The sequence below is a fragment of the Papio anubis genome, chromosome 4 (assembly GCF_008728515.1).
Source record: "Papio anubis isolate 15944 chromosome 4, Panubis1.0, whole genome shotgun sequence".
Classification (NCBI taxonomy): Eukaryota; Metazoa; Chordata; class Mammalia; order Primates; family Cercopithecidae; genus Papio; species Papio anubis.
The window spans coordinates 106,067,967-106,094,719 of record NC_044979.1 but is presented as its reverse complement, the minus strand read 5'-3'; the positions used below and the strand labels follow the sequence as shown (position 1 = coordinate 106,094,719).

General features: G+C 45.8%; 1 protein-coding gene across 2 annotated transcripts in view; it reads right to left on the bottom strand.

The window, feature by feature from the left end:
* EEPD1 (endonuclease/exonuclease/phosphatase family domain containing 1) overlaps positions 1–26,753 on the bottom strand; it is a 145,065-nt gene that overhangs the window by 50,110 nt on the left and 68,202 nt on the right. For both annotated transcript variants that reach the window (XM_009203104.4, XM_031665357.1), the window contains exon 3: positions 10,995–11,046. In XM_009203104.4, the coding sequence (XP_009201368.2) occupies positions 10,995–11,046 (52 nt within the window). The remainder of the gene's footprint in view (positions 1–10,994; positions 11,047–26,753) is intronic.

The following is a 26,753-nucleotide window of genomic DNA, read 5'->3' as shown; positions in this document are numbered from 1 at the left end:
TCCCTTCCTCCTGCTCCTCCAGTCACAGCTGCCAAGAGGATCTTAAAAAATTCAGTCTAGGAATATTAAATTGATTTTAAAAACTGAAAATGGAAAAAAGGTTATGTAATTATTATTTTTAATTTTTTTTTCTTTTGAGGCAGGGTTTTGCTCTGTCACCCAGACTGGAGTGCAATGGTACAATCATGGCTCATTGCAGCCTTGGCCTCCCGGGCTCAAGTGATCCTCCCACCTCAGCCTCCTGAGTAGCTGGGACTACAGGTGTACGCTACCATGCTCAGCTAATTTTTAAAAACTTTTTTGTAAAGACATGGTCTCACTATGTTGCCCAGGCTGGTCTCCAACTCCTGGGCTCAAGTGATCCTCCTGCCTCAGTCTCCCAAAGTGTTGGGATTACAGGTGTGAGCCACTGCACCTGGCTTTAAATATTTTTTTGATATCATAAGAACATCAGGTGAGGACCTCCCTCTTGACAACTTGTTTTCTCAAAGCACTTATTACTACTGTATTTAAATAAACATTTGTGTCACTGCTAAGGTTTTTCTCTTAAGTTACAATGCGAGCTACAGGAGATAGGAAAGCGAAAGGTCTTGTCCACAGCTGTAGGCATCTTCCAGCCTAGAACAAGCCCTGACAAAAGGAGGTACTCAATACACCCTGGTTCAAAGAATAAATATATGTTTTACGTAGTTGTAACCGCAGTAGATACAATGGCTTATTCTCCCTTATGGCAAATATTATACCACATTTCTATGAGGCTAAAAGATCTTATCATTTTTGATGGATATATACTAGACCCTTGGGTTGATCTACCACAGAGTTTTTTACCCTCTCCCTTCCTACACAGCACTGAACTGCCTCTCACTTATTCATAATTATAAAGCATGCCACAGCATGTTTATTATTTCCCTGTTTTTATGGATCATTTCCTTAAGATACACTCCCAGGACCAGGATCACAGGTTAAAGGATGGGGACATCGCAAACTCTAATGAAATGCACTGCCCAAGAACTTGGAGAAGGCCAGCACCAGGTCACCTGCCCTCCTCAGCAGTGGCCAGGGGCACTGATTTCATCACAACTTCACTGTGACACATCATGCTTTAAAACTCCGCCAATGCAATAAATTTAAAATGAACCCTCATGGTTTAATCTGCTTATCTTTGATAGTTGAGGGAACTGAAGACAATTTAAAAGTCCTGTTTGGGGACTCTACTTTTTGCTCACTTAGAAGAAAAGCTTTTCATAAAAAGAAAAAGGTAGTGAGAGTCCCTGAATATACCTGGTATCTTGTGATGATTTTCAAAGAATAAGGAGAAAATCCGTGTGCGTGTGTGTGTGTGTTTAATGAACCATGTGTGTGTAATGAACGTGTGTGTGTGTGTTCAATGAACCGCGGAGCCTAGCCCATAATTCACTAAAATGTCCACTTTCTGGCAGCGAGGTGCTGGGTGGACCCTGAGCACTGAGTCTGTGAAGTGGAGCTGGTGGCAGCTGTGGTGGCTGCAGTGAGCCTGAGTTAGGTTCCATACAGTGGAGTCTGGGCTCCACAACGGTACCCACCTCCAATTCTGCTCATCGGCCCTTTCAAGAAGTTGCCAGCTTCCTGATGATAGAAACTTAGCTGGGAAAGTGATTACAATGAGTTTACTCATGATGAGCCACTAATCTGGCTCAACCCAATGCAAATTTATACAAATATATGAATATTGATCACTTAAGGTGGTATTCAAATTCAGCTCTGACTACATGAAGGGCTAAGTGTGGCAGAGGTGGGAGGAAATAAATAAGGGATCTAAGAATCTTATTCTGATATTTTTGAAAGAACATAGTGTTTTTTTAAAAAAGAGTATCTGGCCAGGGGCGATGGCTCATGCCTGTAATCCCAGCACTTTGGGAGGCCGAGGTGGGTGGATTACTTAAGGCCAGGAGTTTGAGACCAGCCTGGGCAACACAGTGAAACCAAGTCTCTACTAAAAACAGAAAAAATTAGCTGGGTTTGGTGGTACAAGCCTGTAATCCCAGCTACTCGGGAGACTGAGGGGGTAAAACCGCTTGAGCTCAGGAGGTGGAGGTTGCAATGAGCTGAGATTGCACCACTGCACTCCAGTCTCAGGGACAGAGTGAGACTCTGTCTCAAAAAAAAAAAAAAAAAAAATCTTAAAGTATATATATTGTTACAAGTTAAGATTCTTGAAGCAATTCATTTTGACACCAAGCCCAAATGAAGGGTGTGTCCAATTCACATTCTCCATCCTCTCACATATCCTCATGGCTCCCATAACCTGCTAAGTGGATGGTCTCCAGGCAGCCCTCACACCCTTTGTGTTCCTTCACTTTTAGGTGCTCCTTTGACATTGTTCATATCTGGAACCTAGAACCTCCTTCTGCTTCCTCTATCCCCCAGCCCACATTCTCTGTCTCTCCTGCTGGAGGAGGCTAACACCAACTGTGCAAGTCTGTTTTGCTACAAGTCACACTATGAGATGACCTGGGCATTGGTTCCCCATCACCTGGGCCAGGACTGATCCTATGGACCTGCTCCCACTCCTGGGGAAATGCAGAGATATGATCATCCAGTATGCCTGCTAAGGCTGATGTCCAGATTAAATGAGATCATAGAAGATGAGCAGCTGGCTGCACTTAAAGGAGCTGGGAAATGGAGCCCAGTCCACTGGGATGGGTCCCGGATTACCAACGCACCTGCTGTGGACCTGGGGCAGGGGGACACTTCAACTCCCTGGGCCTCAGTGTCCTGTCTACAAAATGACAGGGTTGGATTAGATGGTTTTAAAAGTCTGTCTCGAGTCTGACATTCGGAGATTCTATGCCATTCAAATGTAAATGTATCTTTATAATCAAATGTATCTTTATAACTTTACCCCCTTGGTAAATAGTATAATTTTGGCACAGAGCAAGGACTCAATTGTTGCAGAAACTAAATTAATTGCAAGTCCAAATCATAGTGAAAAACACTCCAAAAGCACGTAATAAGAGAGGTAGTGTTTATGGATGTACATGTGTGTATATTCAGAAAACACCCTCACCAATTACAGATACAAGCACTTTGCATTCTTAAGTTATTCACACACATCTATGTGAAAATAGCTTATCCTCTTTCCTTCTGAAAATTCCCAGGAAGCTACCATTCTAATGTTGCGCACCACTAGGGTTTGCCTGGAAACTCCCTGACTAATCCGTCAAGTTCAATTTTTCTTTTTTTTTCTGAGATGGAGTCTCGCTCTGTCACCCAGGCTGTAGTGCAATGGCATGATCTCAGCTCACTGCAACCTCTGCCTCCCGGGATCAAGCAATTCTCCTGCCTCAGCCTCCTGAGTAGCTGGAATTACAGGTACATGCCACCACGCCTGACTAATTTTTGTATTTTTGGTAGAGACAGGGTTTCACCATATTGGCCAGGCTGGTCTCAAACTCCTGACCTCAGGTGATCCACCCACTTTGGCCTCCCAAAGTGCTGGGATTACAGGCATAAGCCACTGCGCCCAGCCCAAGTTCAGTATTTTCTAGTCCCAAGCTTGCTGATGAAATGCACATACTCTGTCACACATGTAAAGCACTCTAACACATCTTAGAGGTCTGCTCCATCTTCAGGAAAACTAGACTAGGAGTTGGGCTCCAAAGCTGAAATTCCAAGAAAAACACGTAGCAGCAGGGAGGACTGACAGGCATTTTTTCCTAGACAATTTGGCAAAAGAAGCAGCAAGGATGTAACTTCTTTCACATCTTTTAATGGCAACAGATCCATCTCAAGTTGGGCTTCTCCAGAAGGAAGGAAGGACGAGATGCCAATGACGACGACCACAGCAGCAGCTAATCAGCAGTAGAAAGGATAGTACCAGCTACTGCCACTCTGGTATTACGATATACATAATGGCTTTTATCTCACACATCTCACTTACTTCTCATAAGAATATCCTAATAGGATAGGTATTACTTTGAAGCTCCATGTTAAAAAGAAACTGAGGCTAGCCAGTACCTGGCCTCACAGGTTCCCCAGCTAGCAAATGGCAGGGCTGGCTTCAACCCCTACCTCTGCCCTCACAGCATGAACTCAGTGGACTTGTAATTATAACAGAGTCATGGCTTGGGAGAGGCAGCACTGGCCAGGTCACCAGGTGGGTGGCCTGTGTCTCCTGAGGGCCCAGCTCACACAGGCAGCTTCTCAGGCAGGCACTGGTCTCAGGTGGGGTCAGCCAGTGGTCTACCCTCTGGTCCTACCACGGTCCAGCCGGAATGACTGGTCAAACTATTGTTTGTGGCTTTGCAGGAAGCCATTTGAAAGGGTCATTGAGAAATGATCTTTCTAAATCAAGCTGTACCAATATTTTTATTTCCTTTTAAGAAATGCCACATTTAAAGGCATTAGATGGGCCTGTGTTTAAAGCCTGGGAAACAAGTCCCTGTGACTTAAGTTCAGAAAAACAGAAGTGTCCCACTCTCAAAGCAAAACCAACAGAGAACTGCATGACATGTATCCTTCCTACAGCAAGTGCTCCTTTTTGGGACCTTATGGATGGTTGACAAAAAAAGCACATCTAAATCCAAAACACTTTTTCAGACCAATGTCACATGCACTGACACTCACACATCTTAGATCATCTGCTCATGGTTCTAACCATTTTTCGAAACAAGAAATTGGTTGAGGAATTTAGATTGTTAATTGTATGGTTTATAACATTTTAAAAATAAGTGACAAGTCACTTTTACTAGTCTGGGAACTGGCTCTGTGTAGTGTTAGGAGAGAAGAGAAACTCAGAAGCCTGATCCCACAAGGGTCCCCCACCTCCCACCCAATCTACTGCACCTAAATGAAGACAAAGAATAAGAGGCAAAAACTAGAACCCCACTGATCTATGTTTTAGAGTCTCTGTGTATCTATGTACTGGGCTTGTGTTCACCATTCACTTCTTCCCAGAACACGTGACTTGATGGTAAGTAGGGTAGATGAAACAGGAAAGCCCCCAAGCACAGTAAGGATCACTGAAGCAAGGAAGTGGAGAAAATACTAGAAAACTGAGTACACAAGGGCAAAACATCCCCCTCTTCACAATGTTGTCAAGAATCAACCCTATGGCCAGGCACAGTGGCTCATGCCTGTAATCCCAGCACTGTGGGAGAATAAGGTAGGTGGGTGACCTGAGGCCCAGAGATTGAGACCAGCCTGGCCAACATGGTGAAATCCCATCTCTGCTAAAAATACAAAAAAATTAGCTGGGCGTGGTGGCAGGCACCTGTAATCCCAGCTACTCGGCAGGCTGAGGCATGAGAATCACTTGCACCTGGGAGGTGGAGGTTGCAGTGAGCCGAGATCACACTACTGCACTCCAGCCTGGGCAACAGAGCGAGACTCCATCTCAAGAAAAAAAAAAAAAAAGAAAAGAAAAATTAGCTGGGCATAGTGGCAGATGCCTGTAAACCCAGCTACTCAGGAGGCTGAGGCAAGAGAATCACTTGAACTCAGGAGGTGGAGGTTGCAGTGAGCCGAGATCATACCATTGCACTCCAGCCTGGGCGACAGGGCAAGACTCCGTCTCAAAAAAAAAAAAAAAATCAACTCTGAAAAATGAAGCCCAGGTATTGAAGAGTGGGAAGGAACCACAGATAGCAGTTTCACAGACTAGGAAAGGGGCCAGGGTCTTCAGGCAAGATCCTCTGCCAGACAGAGCAGTTCAGCAGAGGCCACACCGGGAGGAGAACTCGGCTCTGCCAATTGGGAACCTCCTCAGAGCTGGCTCCGGGCTCTGCGGAAAACAGGAAAACCTTGGCACGTCTAAAAATGGGAAGGCCGTCTACCTAAAACCAAGTAATGCTTAGGCAAATGGCTGGTCATTTTAAGTTAAAATACTAAGATCCTAATAACAAGGCCTAATATTAGCAAGAAAAAGCACTTATTTTCTATGAGACCTTAAAAGACTGCTACTTCTTTTTAGCTTTTTATATTAGGTTTTACATAATTTAAATCTTTTATTGTTCAAATTTAATCTACCAGTATTTGTGAAGGAAATGGCCCCTTTAGAATAGCTTCCATCTTAAAAGAGGAGGCCTGTGCTGGTCCCCACTGTTGGGACTATCTGGCTAGAAGCGACCAGCTCTATCACAGCTGGGTGTCGGGAGTTCAGTGATGACAAAACTCAAAGACAGGTTATCATTTGAAGCTCAGCTGCATGGCAGTAAAAGAGGTTTGAGGGTTGCAGAATGTGTGTCTAACTGAGCCCTTTTTTGCTGGCTCTACCTATTATTAAGACTATTTTCTTAATGAAAGGAAGATGTAGGTGAACTAAAAATAAAAACTGGGTTCTCACAAATAAAATCACTGTGTTTACTTCCTCTCTTTTGGTGCCAAAAAAAAAAAAAAAAAAAAAAGAAAAGGAAAAAAAGAGAAAAAGAAAAAGAGCTTAATTGGCCATAAAAGTCAAATTGACAACTCAGAGATTCTTTCTGACTAGTGAATAACAGCAATGGTGATAATAAATGATACTCTACAGCAGCGTTCCTGAACTTTCGAGCACATAATCATCTGGGGGCTTTTTAGAATGCAGCTCTGATTCAGGAGGTCTGAATTCAGGGAGCTGAGATTCTACGTTTCTAACAGGCTTCTAATGCTGCAGGTCTGTGGGCAACACTTCGAGTGGCAAAGCTCTACATTTGACAAATAACTTTTCTTGGTGGCTCTTTAATCAGTCCAGGTGGAAGGGAATCTGTAAGTCACGAGGCCCTTTAGGAACTCATCTTACTCCAGCATATCAAGTGGACCAATCCTTTTTTTTTTTGAGACAGAGTCTCACTCTGTTGCCCAGGCTGGAGTGCGGTGGCGCGATCTCGGCTCACTGCAACCTCCACCTCCCGGGTTCAAGAGATTCTCCTGCTTCAGGCTCCTGAGTACCTGTGAGGTACCCACAACCACACCCAGGTATTTTTTCTTTTTTTTGTATTTTTATTAGAGACAAGGTTTCACCATGTTGGTCAGGCTGGTCTCAAACTCCTGACCTCATGTGATCCGCCCACCTCGGCCTCCCAAAGTGCTGAGATTACAGGTGTGAACCACTGCGCCTGGCCTCAACTGGACCAATCTTGATGCACAAAATAGCACTATGCCAGGTAATATATTATATGTCACTCAAAATGTAACTGGCTATCAAGCGCATAATGACTGTTTGCTTTTGAACTTTTCAAGAAATGTTTGCCACTTGCCTGGCACACTGGAAGCTCAACAAATGCCTGTAGCATAAGGGAATGAATGAATGAATGAACAGAAGGAAGGAGGAGGAAACTCAGTGAATTTGGCTGCCTGCTGGCCCCTGTGCGTATTCAGACCATCTTGTAAAGCTTCTTACCGGTCATATTTTGAGATGGAGGGAACAATACAAAAATCATCAGCAGACTTGGGGAGAGAGAATCAGGGTGGGGGAGGAGGAGGAAGAAGAGAAAAGAACACGGGCAGCAGCTAACTATTGGAGATCACTGAGTGCCAGGCACAGTGTTGAAGTCCTTTACATGAACTACCTAATTAGTCATCTTAAAACCTTTGTGAGTTAAGAATTAGAATTAGAAACTGGGAAACTAAGGCACGAAAAAGTAAGTAATCCAAGATAATCCAGTTAGGAAGGTGGGCTTAGGGCCTGCTCCACTGCATCCTCAGCATCAAAATCTAATCCTCAGGGCAGCACAACTGGCTCCGCCACCAGCCACAGTAAGCCCTGACCCTACTTCTCTGTTAGGTTTTGCAAGTAGTTAATACTAACGGATTGGGTTGGCTCAGCAGCCTCTCTAAATCAGGTCTACACACAGCTCAAAAGACATAACTGTTATTTTATTTTATTTTATTTTTGATACAGGGTCTTACTCTCTCGCCCAGACTGGAGTGCAATGGCACAATCTGGGCTCACCGCAACCTCTGCCTCCCAGGCTCAAGTGATTCTCCTGCCTCAGCCTCCTGAGTAGCTGGGATTACAGGCACACGCCACTAACGCCTGGCTAAGTTTTGTGTTTTTAGTAGAGATGGGGTTTCACCATATTGGCCAGGCTGGTCTTGAACTCTTGACCTTAAATGATCCACCTGCCTCAGCCTCCCAAAGTGCTGGGATTAAAGGCGTGAGCCACTGTGCCCAGCCATAACCATTTTTGGCACCTGCATTTTTATTATACTGATATCCTTGATATACCCCAGCACTAGGCTCCACATTTGCCAGCTTTGTCTGATGGTTGGCTGGTTATTTATTTATTTATTTATTTTTGAGACAGAGTCTTGCTCTGTTGCCCAGGCTGGAGTGCAATGGTGCAATCTCGGCTCACTGCAACCTCTGTCTGCCAGGTTCAAGCAATTCTCCTGCTTCAGCCTCCTGAGTAGCTGGGACTACAGGTGTGCACCACCATGCCCAGCTAATTTTTTGTATTTTTAGTAGAGATGGGGTTTCACCATGTTGGCCAGGCTGGTCTCGAACTCCTGACCTTGTGATCTGCCTGCCTTGGCCTCCCAAAGTGCTGGGATCACAGGCGTGAGCCACCGCACCCAGCCATCTGACGGTTTTTTTTTTAATTGAGAAATAAAACAAATAACCATGATGAATACTAAGATGACAATTTTTTGAGGGGGGAAACTAAAAAAGTTTCAAGAACATATAAGGAACACACATACCCCTTTACACAGAAGCATCAATTGTTTGTATATTGCCTCATTTACTTGATGAGTTATTCTCATCTTTCTCTCTATATATATACGTCAGCATATATGTCTGATATATATATGTCACTATATCTTTTTCTTGAATCATTTGAGAATAAGTTATAACCATGCCCCTTTGTTCCTAAATACTCCTGTGTTAATTCCTAAGAACAGGGGTCCCCAGGTTGTGCTCTCCTTATGGGAATCTAATGCCTGATGATCTGAGGTGGAACAGTTTCATCCTGAAACCATCCCCGCAACCCAGGTCTGTGGAAAATTTTTCTTCCAGGAAACTGGTCCCTGGTGCCAAAAAGGTTGGGAACCACTGCCTAAGAACAAGGCCATTCTCTTACATGATCACAAGCCAATTATCAACTTCAGGAAATGTTAATGTGAATACAATACCTTCATCTCATTTACTATCCACATCCAATGTTGCCATTTGGCCCAGTGATGTCTTTTATAGCCTGACCCACTATGTTTTAATGGCTGAATGCATATTAAGAATTAATATAAGTAATTAAGAATTAATATGAGTAGAGTGCTTTGGCATTTAGAAAGCCCTTTTGCTACATTAACTCATTTGCTTCTCGCTTTGCCTCTCTGAGGTCAGGCAGCAGCTCTATCCTTGGTTTACCCAAGATAGAAATGAGGCTGAGGGGACGTCAAATCCAAAGTAGTGCTCAGGCCCCATTCTCCCCTCACATCACTGGTTGGTGTTCATTTTAAATACTTTATTTGTGTTAGTGTCAACCAGCAGACTGACTACTAATCCACACATTTTATTTTTGAGATGGGGTCTCTTGCTCTCACTTCCAGGCTGGAGTGCAGTGGCATGATCTTGGTTCACTGTAACTTCAGCCTCCTGGGCTCAAGTGATCCTCCTGCCTCAGCCTCCCTGGAATTGGGACCATCACACCTGGCTAATTTCTTGATTTTCTGAAGAGATGAGGTCTCACTATGTTGCCCAGGCTGGTCTCAAACGCTTGGGCTCAAGCAACCCTCCAGTCTCCCAAAGTGCTGGGACTACAGGCAGAGCCACCTCACCTGGCCCCCTCAAATATTTTAAATTCCAAAAATAAACAAATATAGTTCAAGTGCTTGTCTCTCTCTTTTTTTTTTGAGACGGAGTCTCGCGCTGTGTCACCCAGGCTGGAGTGCAGTGGCGCGATCTCGGCTCACTGGAAGCTCCGCCTCCCAGGTTCACGCCATTCTCCTGCCTCAGCCTCCGAGTAGCTGGGACTACAGGCGCCCGCCACCACGCCCGGCTAGTTTTTTGTATTTTTAGTAGAGACGGGGTTTCACCATGTTAGCCAGGATGGTCTCGATCTCCTGACCTCGTGATCCACCCGCCTCGGCCTCCCAAAGTGCTGGGATTACAGGCCTGAGCCACCGCGCCCGGCCTCTCTAACCAAAAATAAGTGAGTATTGTTTGGGTGCTGTTGCTTCATGTTAGCATCACAGATTCTAATTATCACCTGCAGCTACACATGCAGGAAGAGTCCTGAGCTCCTCAGGGTCTGAGAGCTTGGTATCAGTTGGGAGGCCCCTGGTGGGCAAGTAGGGGGCCCTGGCTTCCTCGGTGCCCACCCAGCCCTTTTTGTGGAGCCCACCCCACCACGCATGCCAAACTTAAACCCACAACTGGCAAAAAATCCCCAACCCCAGGCTTGACTTGAACATAGAAAGCCGAGACACGTTGGGGGTCTCTTCCAGGGCACAGTGAAACATTAGCATGGTGAAACCCCATCTCTGCTAAAAAACATTAGTTTGGGGGCAGAGAGGCAGTTTCCCAATCCTCAGTAGTAGCCTAAAAAGAGATAAAAACTTGACTACTGAATAGAGAAGTACTGGTTTTGGAAATGGAACTATTGGGATTCAAATCATCACTCTTCTACTTAGTTCATTTGCCTTGGGCAAGTCACTGGGTCTCAATTCCATCATCCCTACACCCAGATAATAACACACAGCAAGCAGAAATGCAGTGAGGTAGCCAGCACAGACTCCGGAACGCGTGAGGCCTCTGGCTCCTAATGGTTGAAAGCACAGAAAGCCTCCTCCAGAGTATGGACCCCTGCAGCGCGAGCCTCTGCCTTTCGCACAACCCCCACACAACCCAGAGTTTGTAGGCGTGAACACAATGTCAGCAAGGTAGGGGGCTGAGGTTAAAATTCAGCATGACTGTCAGGAATACAAAATAACTGACCATCTTTTCAGTAGGGGCTGTCTCTGGTGACGGGGAGTTGAATTTTTCTTATGTGTGGCCCTCTGTTCTTGGTTTGTGAATGTAGAAGGAAGAGTAAAATATTTACCTTTTCCAAAGCCTCTCTGTCAAGCAGTTCTTGCACAGCTAGCAGCTTGATGCTGTAAGAAAAAAATCAAAACCACACTTGAAAAACAAATCATTTCATGTCACCAAGGATCATCAAACAAGTCGCAAGAACAAAAGGCTGAAATTTCATCCTGCATTTCTATGTCACCTGCCATCTTAAGGTGACCTTTTGTTTAAATCAAAATGACCATTTTGAAAGTATTTAAAATGTTTCTACATTTGAAAGTAATTTTTACCATATGATCCAGCAGTTTCACTTTTAAGTATATTCCCAAAAGAATTGAAAGCAGGAACTCGAATAGGTAATTGCACACCAATGTTCACAGCAGCATTATTCACAATAGCCAAAAGGTAGAAATAACATAAATGTCTACCAACAGATGAATGAATAAGCAAAATGGAGTACATACTTTTAATGGACTATATTACATACCCTTAACAAAGAACATTCTGATACATGCCACACTGCAGATGAACCTTGGAGACATGCTAAGTGAGATAAGCCAGTCACAAAAGACAAAAACTATACAATCTCACTTACATGAGGTATCTTAAGAGTAGTCAAATTCACACAGGCAGAAAGTAGAATTGTCAGGGGCATCTGAACCACAGCGATTCCATCTTGAATAGGGGCTGGGTAAAATAAGGCCAAGACCTACGGGGCTGTATTCCTAGGAGGTTAGGCATTAAGTCACAGGATGAGATAGGAGGTCAGCACAACATTCAGGTCCTAAAGATCTTGCTGATAAAAGAGGGTGTGGTAAACAGGCTGACCAAAACCCACCAAAACCAAGATGGCCACAAAAGTGACCTCTGGTCGCTCTCACTGCTCATTACATGCTAATTATAATGCATTAGTGCTAAAAGACACGCCCACCAGCACCATGACAGTTTACAGGTGCCATGGCAACATCACGAAGTCACCCTATAGCGTCTAAAAAGCGGAGGAACTCTCAGTTCTGGGAATTGCCCACCCCTTTCCTAGAAAAGTGATAAATAATCGACCCCTTGTTTAGCATATAATAAATAAATAACCATAAAAATAGCTAGCCATTCTTTTTTTTCTTTTTTGAGACAGTCTCACTCTGTCACCCAGGCTGAAATGCAGTGGCGTGATCTTGGCTCGCTGCAACCTTCACCTCCTGAGTTCAAGCCATTCTCCTGCCTCAGCCTCCCGAGGATCTGGTTTTACAGGCGTGCGCCGCTACATCCGGCTAACTTTTGTATTTTTAGTAGAGACTGGGTTTCACCATGTTGGTCAGGTGGGTCTTGAACTCCCGGCCTCAAGTGACCCACCCACCTAGGCCTCCCAAAGTTTTGGGATTACAGGCGTGAGCCACTGCGCTTGGCCTTAGCCGGCCATTCTTTATTCCTTTACTCTACCATAAACTTGCTTTCACTTTATAGATTTGCCCCAAATTTTTTGCACAAGGTCCAAGAACCCTCTTTTGCGGTCTGCATTAGGACCCCTTTGCAGTAACAGAATGGTGCTTACCAGGGACTGAGGGAGAAAGAGAATGGAGAGGTATTGTATTCACTTTGGGATAAAGAAAAAGTTCTAGAGGGCCAACGCAGCGGCTCATGCCTGTAATCCCAGCACTTTGGGAAGCCAAGGTAGGAGGATTGCTTGAGCTCAGGAGGTCAGGAGCAGCCTGGACAACATCACAACGTGTCCGGAATTGGTGGGTTCTTGGTCTGACTGACTTCAACAATGAAGCCACAGACCCTCGCGGTGAGTGTTACAGTTCTTAAAGACGGTGTGTCCTGAGTTTGTTCCTTCTGATGTTTGGACGTGTCCGGAGTTTCTTCCTTCTGATGGGTTCGTGGTTTCACTGACTTCAGGTGTGAAGCTGCAGACCTTGGCGGTGAGCATTACAGTTCATAAAGGCGGCACATCTGGAGTTGTTTGTTCCTGCCGGTGGGTTCATTGTCTGGCTGACTTCCGGAGTGAAGCTACAGACCTTCACAGTCAGTGTTCCAGCAGCACAGACCCAAAGACCCAAAGAGTGAGCAGCAGCAAGATTTATCGCAAGGAGTAAAAGAGGAGCAAAAGAACAAAGCCACCACAGCGAGGACGGGGACCCCAATGGGTTGCGACTTGCTAGCGCGGGGTGGCCTTCTTTTATTCCCTTATCTGGCCCCACCCACGTCCTGCTGATTGGCCCATTTTACAGAGAGCTGATTGGTTCGTTTTACAGAGAGCGCATTGATCCATTTTGACAGAGTGCTGATTGGTGCATTTACAAACCTTTAGCTAGACACAGAGTGCTGATTGGTGTCTTTACAATCCTTCAGCTGAACAGAAAAGTTCTCCAAGTCCCCACCCAATTAGCTAGACACAGAGCACTGATTGGTCCGTTTTGACAGAGTACTGACTGGTACATTTACAATCCTTTAGCTAGACAAAAAAGTTCTCCAAGTCCCCACCTGTCCCAGAAGCCCAGCCGGCTTCACCTCTCACTGGTACTCGCCAAACGGGACTTTGCCACACCTGGGCACTGCGGCAGCCCAGAAGGAGCTCATCGCAGACAATCAAGAGAAAAAGAGCAGAAGCGAGAAAGAGAGGGAGGCCTGCTATCGTGGCCAACTAACCTGCGAAGAGGGAATGGCAGTCCAGGCACGGGAAGCAGCCTCCGGTCAAGCCCAGCGGAGGCTCCGATCAAGCCCAGCAGGGCTTGCTGAGCCTGCACTCACCTGAAACCCGTGGGGAGCCCAGCGCGCAGTCCCAGCTCCCGCCCGCGCCTCTCTCTTCACACTTCCCCTCGAGCAGAGGGAGTAGACTCCGGCCTCGGCCAGCCCCAGAGAGGGGCCCTCATAGCGCAGCGGCGGGCCGAATGGCTCCTCGAGCCCGGCCAGAGCTGACGCGGAGGCCGAGGAGGCGCCGAGAGCGAGCAAGGGCTGCTCGCACATTGTCACCTCTCAACAAGACCTCATCTCTGCTAAAAATACAAAAAATTAGCCTGGTGTGGTGGTCCATGCCTGTGACCCCAGCTACTCGGGAGGCTGAGGTAGGTGAATCTCTTGAGCCTGGGAGGTCGAGGCTTGCAGTGAGCAGAGATCACGCCACTGCACTCCAGACAGGGTGACACAGCGAGACTCTGTCTCAAAAAAAAAAAAAAGTTCTAGAGACAATGAATGGTGCTGATTATACAACGTAAATGTACTTTATGCCATGCCACTGAATTGTATACTTAAAAAGGATTAAAATGCTAAATTTTATTTATAAACATTTTGCCATAAAAAATTATAAAACTATCTGATAGCTACTTACTGTGAGGAATTTGAATACATTCAGAAGAATATAAAGAAAAACAGTCACCCAAATAGCTAAAGCCATCACTTGTAAAGGGACCCTGCTCAGCCACTCATTTGTTTTCCAAACATTGACAGCGCCCTACTGTGTGCAAGTGACCAAGGATCCATGATTGCTATGGCACTCCCTGCCTGGAAGGCACTCACAGCCAGTCCAGAATATGATGTACTGTATGCCAAATGGGCACACAGAGATGCAGAGAGGAACCCGGCCCAGCCGAGGCCAGAGGATTCCTGGAGGGACCAGGTTAGCTTTGTCAGGGAAGGAGAGCTGGGAAAAAAAGCGATCACAGAGGAGGTCTATAGAGGCACCAAGGGGAGAGATGACTTCCTGGTTTCCAGTGCAGGTGCCTGAACTGAGGCTACAGCCAGCAACCAGGGTGACAGGATTGAGAAGTGCATACAGGTTGACAGGGGAGGTATTTTCCCCTTTTTGACATGTTGCTTTTGAAGTGTTCATGGACACAATGAGCAGGTGGTCAATGCTGTGGGGGAGGCCTGGGCTGGAGGCTGTGGGGGAGGCCTGGGCTGGAGGCTGTGGGGGAGGCCTGGGCTGGAGGCTGTGGAGGAGGCCTGGGCTGGAGGCTGTGGGGGAAACCTGTGCTGGAGGCTGTGGGGGAGGCCTGTGCTAGAGGCTGTGGGGAGGCCTGTGCTGGAGGCTGTGGGGGAGGCCTGGGCTGGAGGCTGTGGGGGTAACTTATGCTGGAGGCTGTGGGGGAGGCCTGGGCTGAAGGCTGTGGGGGAAACCTGGGCTGGAGGCTGTGGGGGAGGCCTGGGCTGGACTCAGCACACAGTAAAAGCATGAGAGCTCCAAGGAGCTGTTTAGGGAGTGGGTCAGCTGTGGATGGTGTCACAACACTCCCTGCCCACCCAGCTAATGTGTGAATGCTCACTGGTCATTTCCTCCCCACCTCCAGCAACCTGCACAGGTTCTACAGAATAGAAATAGGCCCACTGTGAAGCACATGCCTCCCTCCAAAGGGATTAGACAACTTTTTCTTTTTCTTTTGAGACAGGGTCTTACTTTGTCACCCAGGCTGGAGTACACTGGCACCATCTTGGTTCACTGCAGCTCTGACCTCCAGGGTTCAAGCGATTGTCCTGCCTCAGCCTTCCAAGCAGCTCGGACTACAGGCGCTTGCCACCACACCAGGCTAATTTTTGTATTTTTAGTAGAGATGGGATTTCGCCATGGTGCCCAGGCTGGTCTCGAACTCCTGAGCTCAAGCAATTTGCCTGCCTCAGCTTCCCACAGTACTAGGATTACAGGTGTGAGCCACCACATCTGGTCAGAATTAGGCAATTTTTTAAATTCACCTTAATTTATAGAATTATTCATGCCCTTTGTACAACTAAGCAAACACTGTCTCACCAAATGCAATGGCTAATTTAAAAGCAGCTTCAAGAAGTGTAATAAAAATTTTCAAGGCTTATAAGAAACCACCACCAACAACAACAAATCAGGCCGGGCATGGTGGCTCACACCTGTAATTCTATCACTTTGGGAGAACAAGGCGGGTAGACCATTTGAGGTCAGGACTTCGATACTGGCCTGGCCAACATGGTGAAACCCTGTCTCTACTAAAAATACAAAAATTAGCCAGGCTTGGTGGTGGGCGCCTGTAATCCCAGCTACTCAGGAGGCTGAGGTGGGAGAGTCGCTTGAGCCCGGGAAGCACAGGGTGCAGCGAGCTGAGATCGCGCCAGGCACTCCGGCCTGGGTGACAGAGCGAGACTCCGTCTCAAAAAACAAAACAAAACAAAACAACCCACCAAAAAAACAAAACAAACAACAAATTAGCAAACATCCAGGCTAATGGACAGCAGTATGGGCATTTTCTCTGCTCCAACCCCATTGGCTTTTGTTTCATCTCTCAGGCAGGTTTGTTTTTGCTGTTTCTCTGGCTTGGAGGGGTCTTCCCCAGGATCTTTCCAACACCATCTGTCTCATCCCCTCATTCCAGTCTTACTGGGAATGTCATCTCCTCCAAGCAACCATCCCTGGACACCCGAGTTAAACCAGCATCCCAGGTCACAATATGTTATTTTCTTCAGTGGTCTTTGTGCTACTTTGAAGCATGAGTTTATTGGGATGCTTTTGTCTGTCTCCTCCCAACAAGCATGGAAGCTCCTTGAGGCTGAGGACTGAGACATTCTTGCTCATAATTACATTTGTGGTGTCTACAACTGGCACATGGAAAGCGCTCAAGGAATTTATTTGCTGACCAGGCCTGGAGGTTTTCAGGCCAAGCTGCTATCATAGCTCACACATTCCAGCCTGAATGGGTAATAGCAAAGGCCATGCCTTGGTTTCTCCTTCTGAAAAGAATGCCTCAAACAAGATGGCTGGGTGGATCCTCCCTTGGTGAAAGGTGCTACGTGAATTATGTAACTGACTGTCATTCATGAAATATGCCTGGTGGCAGGTCAAGGCCATTGGCCACTCCTCAGCACATTCTGATTCCCACTGTGCAAATCTAGATTCCAGGTCACCAATTTGGACAGCAACTTATATGCTAAGTTAGGACTATCCAGTTGTAGCTCAAATTTCAGAAGCCTAATCTGCCTCTGAAATAACCATGATAAATATTTACACTGGAGGGACTTTTCAAATAGTCTCCCATTCCTGCCCCTTTTATGGTCATGAAGTCCAATTTAGTATCAGGCATCAGATGGCAACAGTTTAGAGAAAAGGTCTCAACACTGTTAAAATATTCAGCTCTATTTTTCTCCCTACTATTCACTAAGATACTACAATCAGCCACAGAACAAGATTTGAAAACCAACAATTTCAGGCTCTGACATGAAAATGACATTAAAATAACTTCAGCTGACTCTGATTTAAGTCAAAACCTGAAGGATACCACGTCCTGCTCTCATCACTTACTGTCCTCTAGAACACACCTGGCACAGGCCTGGCATGCACAGTGCTACCCTCCAACCCCCAGCCTCCACAGAACTCTCCCCCACTGAACTTAGATTCAGCTTCCAAATCCTTCTCAACAGTCCAGTGAGCCACAACCAATCTACTGAAATTGGCATATGAGATAAAAACCCATTTATTATCTGCTCTAAAACCAATACCAATAGTGGGAGGGGCAAAAACAAACAAACAAAAACCAGAGACTTTCCTCCACTACTAAAACCCAGCAAGGGCCGGTGTGGTATCACGCCTGTAATCCCAGCACTTCGGGAGGCCGAGGCGGGCGGATCATGAGGTCAGGAGATCGACACCATCCTGGCTAACACGGTGAAACCCCGTCTCTTCTACCAATATAAAAAATTAGCTGGGTGTGGTGGCAGGTGCCTGTAGTCCCAGCTACTTGGGAGGCTGAGACAGGAGAATTGCTTGAACCTGGGAGGCGGAGGTTGCAGTGAGCCAAGATTGTGCCACTGAACTCCAGCCTAGGTGACAGAGCAAGACTCCATCTCAAAACAAAAACAAAAACAAAAAACAAAAAATCCCCAGCAACATAAATGGGATAGTTTTAGGGGCAGGGGGAGAGAAGATGATAAGACACTCAGATCTACATAGTTTGTGTTTCAAAATGAGAGCAATGCATATTACTATTAAGAAGCTACTGCTAGAGCTGTTCATAACTTTGGATTTCTTCAGAAAGCTGTTTTGTCCTCCTGAGAGTTGCAGTCCTTAAGGGTATTCTGAGATGCTTCCTGTTATATAACTGTCCTGATTTTATTTCTAACCTTATTGGAAACCCTTCCAATTTACGGTATTTATTTCAGTATTTATGATATCAGATTCTTCTAGTATATCAGATACTCCCTGGGAGGAAATTTCAGACATATGAAGGAGCAATAAGCCCATGTACGAAATCCTCCACTTGACACCATCTAACTTTTTGCCCTGAAAGGGAATCTGATATCTCATATTTTCTTTTTTTTGAGATGGAGTCTCGCTCTGTCGCCCAGGCTGGAGTGCAGTGGCCGGATCTCAGCTCACTGCAAGCTCCGCCTCCCGGGTTTACGCCATTCTCCTGCCTCAGCCTCCCGAGTAGCTGGGACTACAGGCGCCCGCCACCTCACCCGGCTAGGTTTTTTTTTTTTGTATTTTTTAGTAGAGACGGGGTTTCACCGTGTTAGCCAAGATGGTCTTGATCTCCTGACCTCGTGATCCACCCGTCTCGGCCTCCCAAAGTGCTGGGATTACAGGCTTAAGCCACCGCGCCCAGCCCTCATATTTTCAATTCTGCCCCTTCCTCCCTCCTTTCTTCTGCGATTCCACAAACTTATACTGAATACCTCCTGTATTTCAGAAACTGGCATGTGTCTGGGGGACAAGATGAACACACAGTTCCTGCCCTCCACAAGGGCCCACAGGGGTTAGGAAGCTGCTTCAGCATATGTCCGAGGAAGAGGGAAGTGTCTCCCTGAGGCTCTCCTGGGTTCCAACATGGACCAGTAGAACCGGGCCTAAGAGGTTCTGTCTCTTAGCAGCCTGGAGCTTGGTCCTCATACTCTGAGAACAGCCGAGCCCCAAGGAGATGAAAGCTGCAATTAACTATAATTTCTTTTTCTGTACCTTACATTGAGAAGAGTGGCAAATCACACAAAAGCAGCTGATAGCGGTGATTTATTTAGATAAATGACAGCTTGAAGGGCAAGTTCTGAAGTCAGGATGAGCAACACTTAGAAAGACCTAGAATGCATGCAATTAAGATCTATAATGGGATTAAAGAGGGTGATGGGGAAAGTGCCAGGCAGACACTGACAGCACAGAAAACAGGCAGCAGCACTGAGGAGACAGAAGCCAGAGGGCACCCCTGCAGTCCAGGATGGCATGGGACACAGACCGCATGAGCTTTGATGGCCCCCAAAAAGACAGATATGGGATAACTCTATGGATGCTTCAAAAGCACTTGAAGGCCGGGCGCGGTGGCTGAAGCCTGTAATCCTAGCACTTTGGGAGGCCGAGACGGGCAGATCACGAGGTCAGGAGATCGAGACCATCCTGGCTAACACGGTGAAACCCCGTCTCTACTAAAAAAAAGTACAAAAAACTAGCCGGGCGAGGTGGCGAGCGCCTGTAGTCCCAGCTACTCAGGAGGCTGAGCCAGGAGAATGGCGTAAACCCGGGAGGCGGAGCTTGCAGTGAGCAGAGATCCAGCCACTGCACTCCAGCCTGGGTGACAGAGCGAGACTCCGTCTCAAAAAAAAAAAAAAAAAAAAAAAAAAAAAAAAAGCACTTGAAGGATAAACTCAACAATAGAGACACTCATGCTTCCAGAATAGATTATAACCTAAAGGATACTAGAGTCAGGATTCACCCTGGCTCCCTTTCTCTGAGGATTCTGGCACTTTGAGTTCCCATTGCATTTATTAAATGACATAGTATAGTCCATGAGACATAGCAGTATATAACAGGTAGAGAATGAATGCTATATGATGGATCCATTCATTCACTGTATGGATAAAAGATCTAAGGTTATGCACTATGCACCAGGCACTCCTGGGTGCTAGGGACATACTGACGAGCAAAAGCAGCCTCTGCCCCTAGACATCTGAGTCTAATGGAGGAACCAGGTAAGTGCATCAGCCGCATGATGGGCACTCTCAGGAGGCAAACACATGGTGCCATGTGCCTGCTGGAAGGGCATGCACAAAGCTGGGAGGCTTCCTGGGGAGTGGCCTGTCAGCTGACACCTTCGGGCCTGCACAGCAGAGCGGAGGACGGGAGTGTTCCACGTAGGGTGGCAGGAACAGCAAGAGCAAAGGAACGAGGGGCCAGAGTGAGCATGGCCTGCTCAGGGACTGCACGTGACCAGGGATATGGGGAGGCAGGGCTGAAGGTGGGAGGTAGGAATTCAAGGATTATTCTGCAGAAACAGGTGGGGCTGGCCCTGCTGAGAGGGTTTGTCAAGTCACATCAAGGAGTCTGGCAAGGAGTAGTCACAAATAATTTAGGGCAGTGATGTGGCAGAGGTCTGGGGGCACAGAAAGTAACTAATAAAAATATGGCCATGTTGTGGAGAATGGATGAGGATGGGGTGGGGGTGGCAATGCTGGAGGTGGAGAGACCCAGGACGGGTCCAGGTAAGAGATGAAGGTGGCCTGTGCAGGCAACTAGCACTGGGCTAATTCTACACAAGTGAGCAGCTGGTAGGGCCCGATGAATGAACGGATGACGGGAACAAGAAAGAAACATCACCCCAGTTTCCACCTTGTGAAACTGGGTGCTGAAGGGACCATCTACTTAGGGAGCCAAGGAGGGCTGAAGATGCGAGTCTCGTCTTGGACACACTGGGGTTCAGGGCTTTAGGACCTCCGAGTGGAGTTTGAGGAGGTAACTGGCTGCACCTCAGCAAGTCCTGGGCTATAGATTTGGACATCAGGAGCGGGAGGATGGTGACGAAGGGGAAAGACCATCTAGGAGGCTGTAAGGACAGAGAAGACGGTCCAGGATAGGCACCCAAGGGCCATCAACATTCAACAGCTGGAAGGAGGAATGGGCGGCTGTTATGGAAGCAGCAAACAGACTGTCAGGAAGGTAGAAGGGGAACCTGGAGCGCATGGCCGGCAGCCATGGGGAGAGAGTGCTGCAAGAGGGGCGGGAGCCAGTTGTTCAGAATTTACAGAATGCCAGGCAAGCAAAGGTTGGGGGCATTGGAGAGAGCAGCTGCAGGGAGTGGTGCAGATGCCAGGTTTCAGAGGGTTAGAAGTGGACAGAAATGAAGGAGAAATGACGACATTAAAATCTAGGTACAAGATGTTGGATGGCTTCTCACAGCAGGATTTTCCAAGGAGAAAAACTCAAAGCCAGCAGGTATTTAGCCTTATCCAAGTGAAGGCAATTATTAGAGCAAAAACAGTCCCTCTAAAAGCTGTGCATTCACATTCTCTCTCTCTCTCTCTTTCCCCCATGCCTTCCCTCCCTCCCCAAATGATATAGTCACGGGACCCAGTTTTTCTCTCAGAGCATAATCACCATTTGCAGGATATGGAAGAAAACGAAATGTCCTGAAAGTTGTAAATGATGCCTGGGCTAGTTTTATTTTATAATATAATACTTCCACACCCTCCTCTGCAAGAAAAAGAGAGAAAAATGTGAAGACCCTAAATTGAAGAGCCCATACCAAACCCCAGTGCCTCCAGCAATGCTGGCAACACAGACCCTGTACCTGATGTATCAGCCCACACTGTCTCTTGGACTGTACAGCAAATGTTAGGGAAGGGGTTTCCACACGTGCTTTTAGAGGAGGGGTTCAGCAGCATAAACCTGGGGAGAGAGGGGCTCTCCAGGCAGCCTTTCAGTAAGGGAGACAGGAGGCCCAAGAGGAGAACATGGAGTGAAGGTGTAATCACAGCCAGGGTTCAGAGGCCAGGGGCAATGGCCACTCTCTACTCACATGTCCCTGTGACAAACCTATTAATCAATGTTCATCCTTAATAACAGCCCTAGTCATAAAACTAAGAACAGTCCCCTTTCATTTCTAAGTCCCAGATGTAACCCAAGGAACCTCCCTAATGCCTGGCACACTTCTCCTCACATGACAAAAACTAGACCCTATCTTGATTATGTTTCAAATTCTGCCATTAATAAACACGAATATCCTCCTATCTATCACAATCCTATCCATTATTGTAGGCAGTTGAGGAGGACTTAAACACAATTGCATAAAATTCTGGCAGGCCTGGCCCCACCTGTGTCTGCAGAACAACTTTTTCTTTCATTCACATCACTGATTTGATTTTCCATACCATTTTTTTTTTTTTTTTTTTGAGATGGAATCTCACTCTATTGCCCAGGCTGGAGGGCAGTGGCACAATCTCAGCTCACTGCAACCTCTGCCTCCCAGGTTCAGGTGATTCTCCTGCCTCAGCCTCCTGAGTAGCTGGGACTACAGGTGTGTGCCACCACTCCTGGCTAATTTTGTATTTTTGGTAGAGATGGGATTTCACCATGTTGGCCAAACTGGTCTCGAAGTTCTGACCTCATGTAATCCTCCTGTCTCGACCTCCCAAAGTGCTGGAATTACAGGCATGAGCCACCATGCCTGGCCTGTATTTGTTTTATGTGGGGTGGAGTTACTTAAGAAATTTCATGAAAGTCAGATTCACAAATGGCATCAATCCAGATGTCGGAACACACCTCCTTTCCCTTTCAAGCAAAGTTCCAGGTTAACTTCTGAGGAAATTAATGAAGGAATCCCCCTACCCTTCTTTAACAGAGATGGGATCTCACTGTGTTGCCCAGGGTGGTCTCCAACTCCTGGGCTCAAGCGATCCTCCCATCTCAGCCTCCCAAAGTGCTGCAATTAGGCCGGGTGTGGTGGCTCAAGCCTGTAATCCCATCACTTTGGGAGGCTGAGGTGGGCGGATTACCTGAGGTCAGGAGTTTGAGACCAGTCTAACCAACAAGGTGAAACCCCCTCTCTACTAAAAACACAAAAATTTAGCTGGGCATGGTGGCATGTGCCTGTAATCTCAGCTACTTGGGAGCCTGAGGCAGGAGAATCACTTGAACCTGGGAGGTGGAGGTTGCAGTGAGCCAAGATTGCACCATTGCACTCCAGCTTGGGCAACAAGAGCAAAACTCCGTCTCAAAGAAACAAAAAACAAACCCCCAGAAAACCAAAGTGCTGGGATTACAGGTGTGAGCCACTGCGCCCGGCCAAGAATCTCTTGTCTCTTGTTTTTATCACCAAATTTTAGAAGACATCATGGGAGTCACTTGCAGGCCTGTTTTCCCCCATGCTTACTTTCCTCCTCTATTGGCTCAGAGCTGAGGAAACACAGGGGCCATCAGCATCTGCACACCAGTGGACACGCCCAGGAGGAGGGACGGGCTCTGGAGAAGGAGCTGCTTTTCCTAAATACGTCCCTGACAGCGTTGCATCCTGTAACTGCCAAGACACCCTTCCTCGCCAAAGACAAGTGCGGGATTAGGATGTCAGCACAGAACAATCTCCGTGGAATTTAACTTGGGCAGTAACTGTTCTTAGCAGGTTTAAAAGAATTAGTCTGCAAAACAATCTGGGCAGTTCTTTGAGGACACTGCCCATGTTTTTTGTTCCATTCAGGTTTCCAACTGCTTGAATCAATTACAGTATATTCTATTTTTTAAGAAAATTATCCAATCCATTCAGATTTTCAAATTTTGAGCATAAAAGTATACAAGTAATCACTTTAAACTTAATAGCCACCTCTGCATCTGCTTCTGGCCACCCCCCATTCCATTCTTTAAGATGGGTAGATATTTTTTCTCATTTTGAAAATTAGATCTGTGAGAAATCAGTCTACTTTGTTGGTTTCCTGAAAAATTAGCACCAGGATTTATCAATTGTACCATTCTTTTTCTAATGAAGGTTCACATTTATCTTAATTCCTTTCTCCAATTTCCCATTGTTTTCTTTGGTTTCTCTGTCGCTTTCTTTTGTTTAAATGATTTATTATATATATAAAGCCATACTTTTTTCTCTAAGTATGTATTTATCCTTGTTTCAAGTTTCATTATGCAGTCTTCTGTTACTTTCTATGTAGTCTACAGTTGTAGTGTTGACCTCTTATTGGATACAATGGTTATTTGAATTGTGTTCTTCTATCTCTAAGTAGTTTGGTTTTAAATTTTATTTTCTATCGTTCTGTGCACTCTTGTTAGGGGAAGCCCCCTGTGTATTTATTTCCTGATTAGTAAAGTGTACTGATACTCTTTGGGGTCTACTTTGTGCTGCGTTCACGTTTCCATTTCCCAAGCATTTGAGTAGTTCCCGAACATGTTTTTGGATCTATCAGTGTTCGTTTTAAGTTTTTCATATTAATGTAGGAAGCAAGAGTCAGTTCAAGCTGCACTGCCTACTGGCTGCAGGGTCTTAAGAAACCTGAAGAACTCAGCAGCAGGTGGGAAGAGAAAGAGACTGGCGCTCGCTTCTGTGGCCGGGAGCAGAGGTGACTAAGGTAAAGTACTTAGCACACTGCTTCGCTCATAAGCCTCTCTAAATGGAGGCTATTAGTACTCATCATTCAGAGCCTTTCTTTAGCCACTAACACTTCTCGAGGATTAGAATAAAGACTGAAACAACCTTTTCTTGATACCATCCTATTTCGGACAAGCAGCATCACAACCCTTATCTCCCCTTCCCTCTTTGATCTTCATTAGCAATACTCTAAGGTTTAGATCCAGAAGACAGGCATTTTGTTGTCTTTCCATTACATAGCTTATTCTAAGAACCATTTTTGACATTTGTATTTGTTTCCTAATCAGACTTATAACAATAATTTAAACTGCTCCCTAGTTTTATGGAATCTGGTGCTTATGTTACCTACTCTTGAGCTCTGTTTTAACTCTTGAGCATCTATGACATGTCTTTAAAGTGAATTTTAAAGAAAGGAGCATGTTTGTATACTTCCCTAAGCCCCTGCATGTTTGAGAATGTCTTTCTGATTGGCTTCACAGACAAAAGGCAACTCAGCTGAGCATAAAATTGTTTGGGTTGCAATGTAACCCCCAAATTTTGTACAAGGTTCACAAACTTACTTGCTAATCGAAGAACTTTTAACGCTTCAGATTCTCAGGCTCCACACGTAGGCTGGTGTTATGGGGCCTGGGAATAGAGCCAAATTTTTGTTTTTTTTAATTCCCAGATGTTTTAATCTTCTGACAGGTTCCGTAAACACAGTCCCTTTGTTATACAGAACAAGTCTGAAGTCGACTTAATTTTTGTTACTTTTTTCTCTGTTTGGATGAAATGCTTGTTCCCTTCTCTTATCCTTGTTATTCTTTATTATTCCCAGGGTATGCTCAGATGTGGCTGTCTCTTTCTGAGTTTGTTCAGAATGTGGTTGAGTGAGCCCTTTGATACTTACGCACAGTTCCTCGTGAGCATGGGGTTTCCTTCCATCACGGTTTGGATGACGGATCACTGATTTCAATAATCACCAACGCCAAAAATCTGAATGTGGGTGGTCAGTTCCATCTTCCACATGGATAACCCTGTCTCTTGTTCTTCTTTTCTTTTCTCATATTTTCCAGAACCTTTCTCGACTTTCCCCCCCCTGACTCATATCACTAATTTGATTTTCCATGGCATTTGTGTTGTTTTCTGTGGCTGTCCTAACAAATTATCACAAACTTGGTGACTTAACACAACAGAAGGTCATTCCCTCAGTTCTGGAGGCCAGAAGTCTCAGGCTCACTGGGCTGAAATCAAGCTATCGGAACAACAGTGCTCCCTCTGGAGGCTCGAGAGGACAGCCTATATTTTTTTGTCCCTGGTGGCTGCCTGCATTCCTTGTTTGTGGCCTTGTCACTCCAGTCTGTCACCATGGTCACGTCTCCTCTCCTGTCTAACATCACATCTCCTTCTTCCTGTCTCTTACAAGGACACTTGTGATTGCACTTAGGCCCACACAGATGACCCAGTATAAACCCCCCTACCTCTCAAGATACTTAATTTAATCAAATCTGCAAAACTTTTTTTTTTTCCCCCCCATATGAGGTAACATTCACAAGTGCCAAGGATTAGGATATGGAAAACTTTTTGAGGCCATTATTCAGTTTACTATACATGAGTACTTTTCTATACTCTTGCTAATTTGGATTTTAGTTCTGCTATTGGATCCTTAAAACCTTTCCTTATTGAATCCATCTCCTTGCTTTTCCCTTTCTGTTGTTTTTCCATGTCAAATATCCTTTCTTCACGTTTTACTGTTCCTGTCCCAGGGAGACCATATCCTTTTGCTGTATACTGAGGATGCCACACATTTTCCCAAAACTATCTTCTGGATGCTGCTGTAGATGGTTTTTCAAAATAAAAACTCCATCTCAATGCACAGAAGCTCTTGCTTTTACCTTGTTCTGCAGGGCTTTTCCACAGCCTTTTTTTAGTCTTTATGCATCCTTAAACAAGGAAACATTTGTCCAGCTATTATGACTGGACTGACTGTCGGCCCGTTTTCTACCTACCTGTGTAAAGGATCGATCTCTCCTTCTCATACCCACCTTGGGAAGGGACAGAGAAAGAGCTCAGCTTCCAGTCAACTTGAAACCTTTCACTCCACTGAGATCCCACTGAACAGGGGTGAGGATGAACAGTAAAAATCAGGCTGGCTGCTGACCAAACACTAGGAAACACTTCCACATACAACCTTTTTTTCCCAGCAGCAAACTGCCTATGTAATGCCACTTTTTAAAAAGCTGAAACATTTAACCTAATTTAGATCTGAGGCCCCACAGGAAAGTCCATTAGAAAGTTAATGGCTTGGCTTAACTGCAGGAGATAAAACTACAGTAGACTAGGCAATTTTATTCCTGGAAAATTTGGAAGAAAAGGCAGGGGAACAGACTGAAATGTACAAAGAACCAATGAAGAGGAGAAAGAGGATTCAGTTGAAAGTGTTTTCCAGGTGTCAGTACCCTGCTAAGCCTTGATTATATTATTTTTACTTACATCTGCAAGTTTCTCCTTGCAGA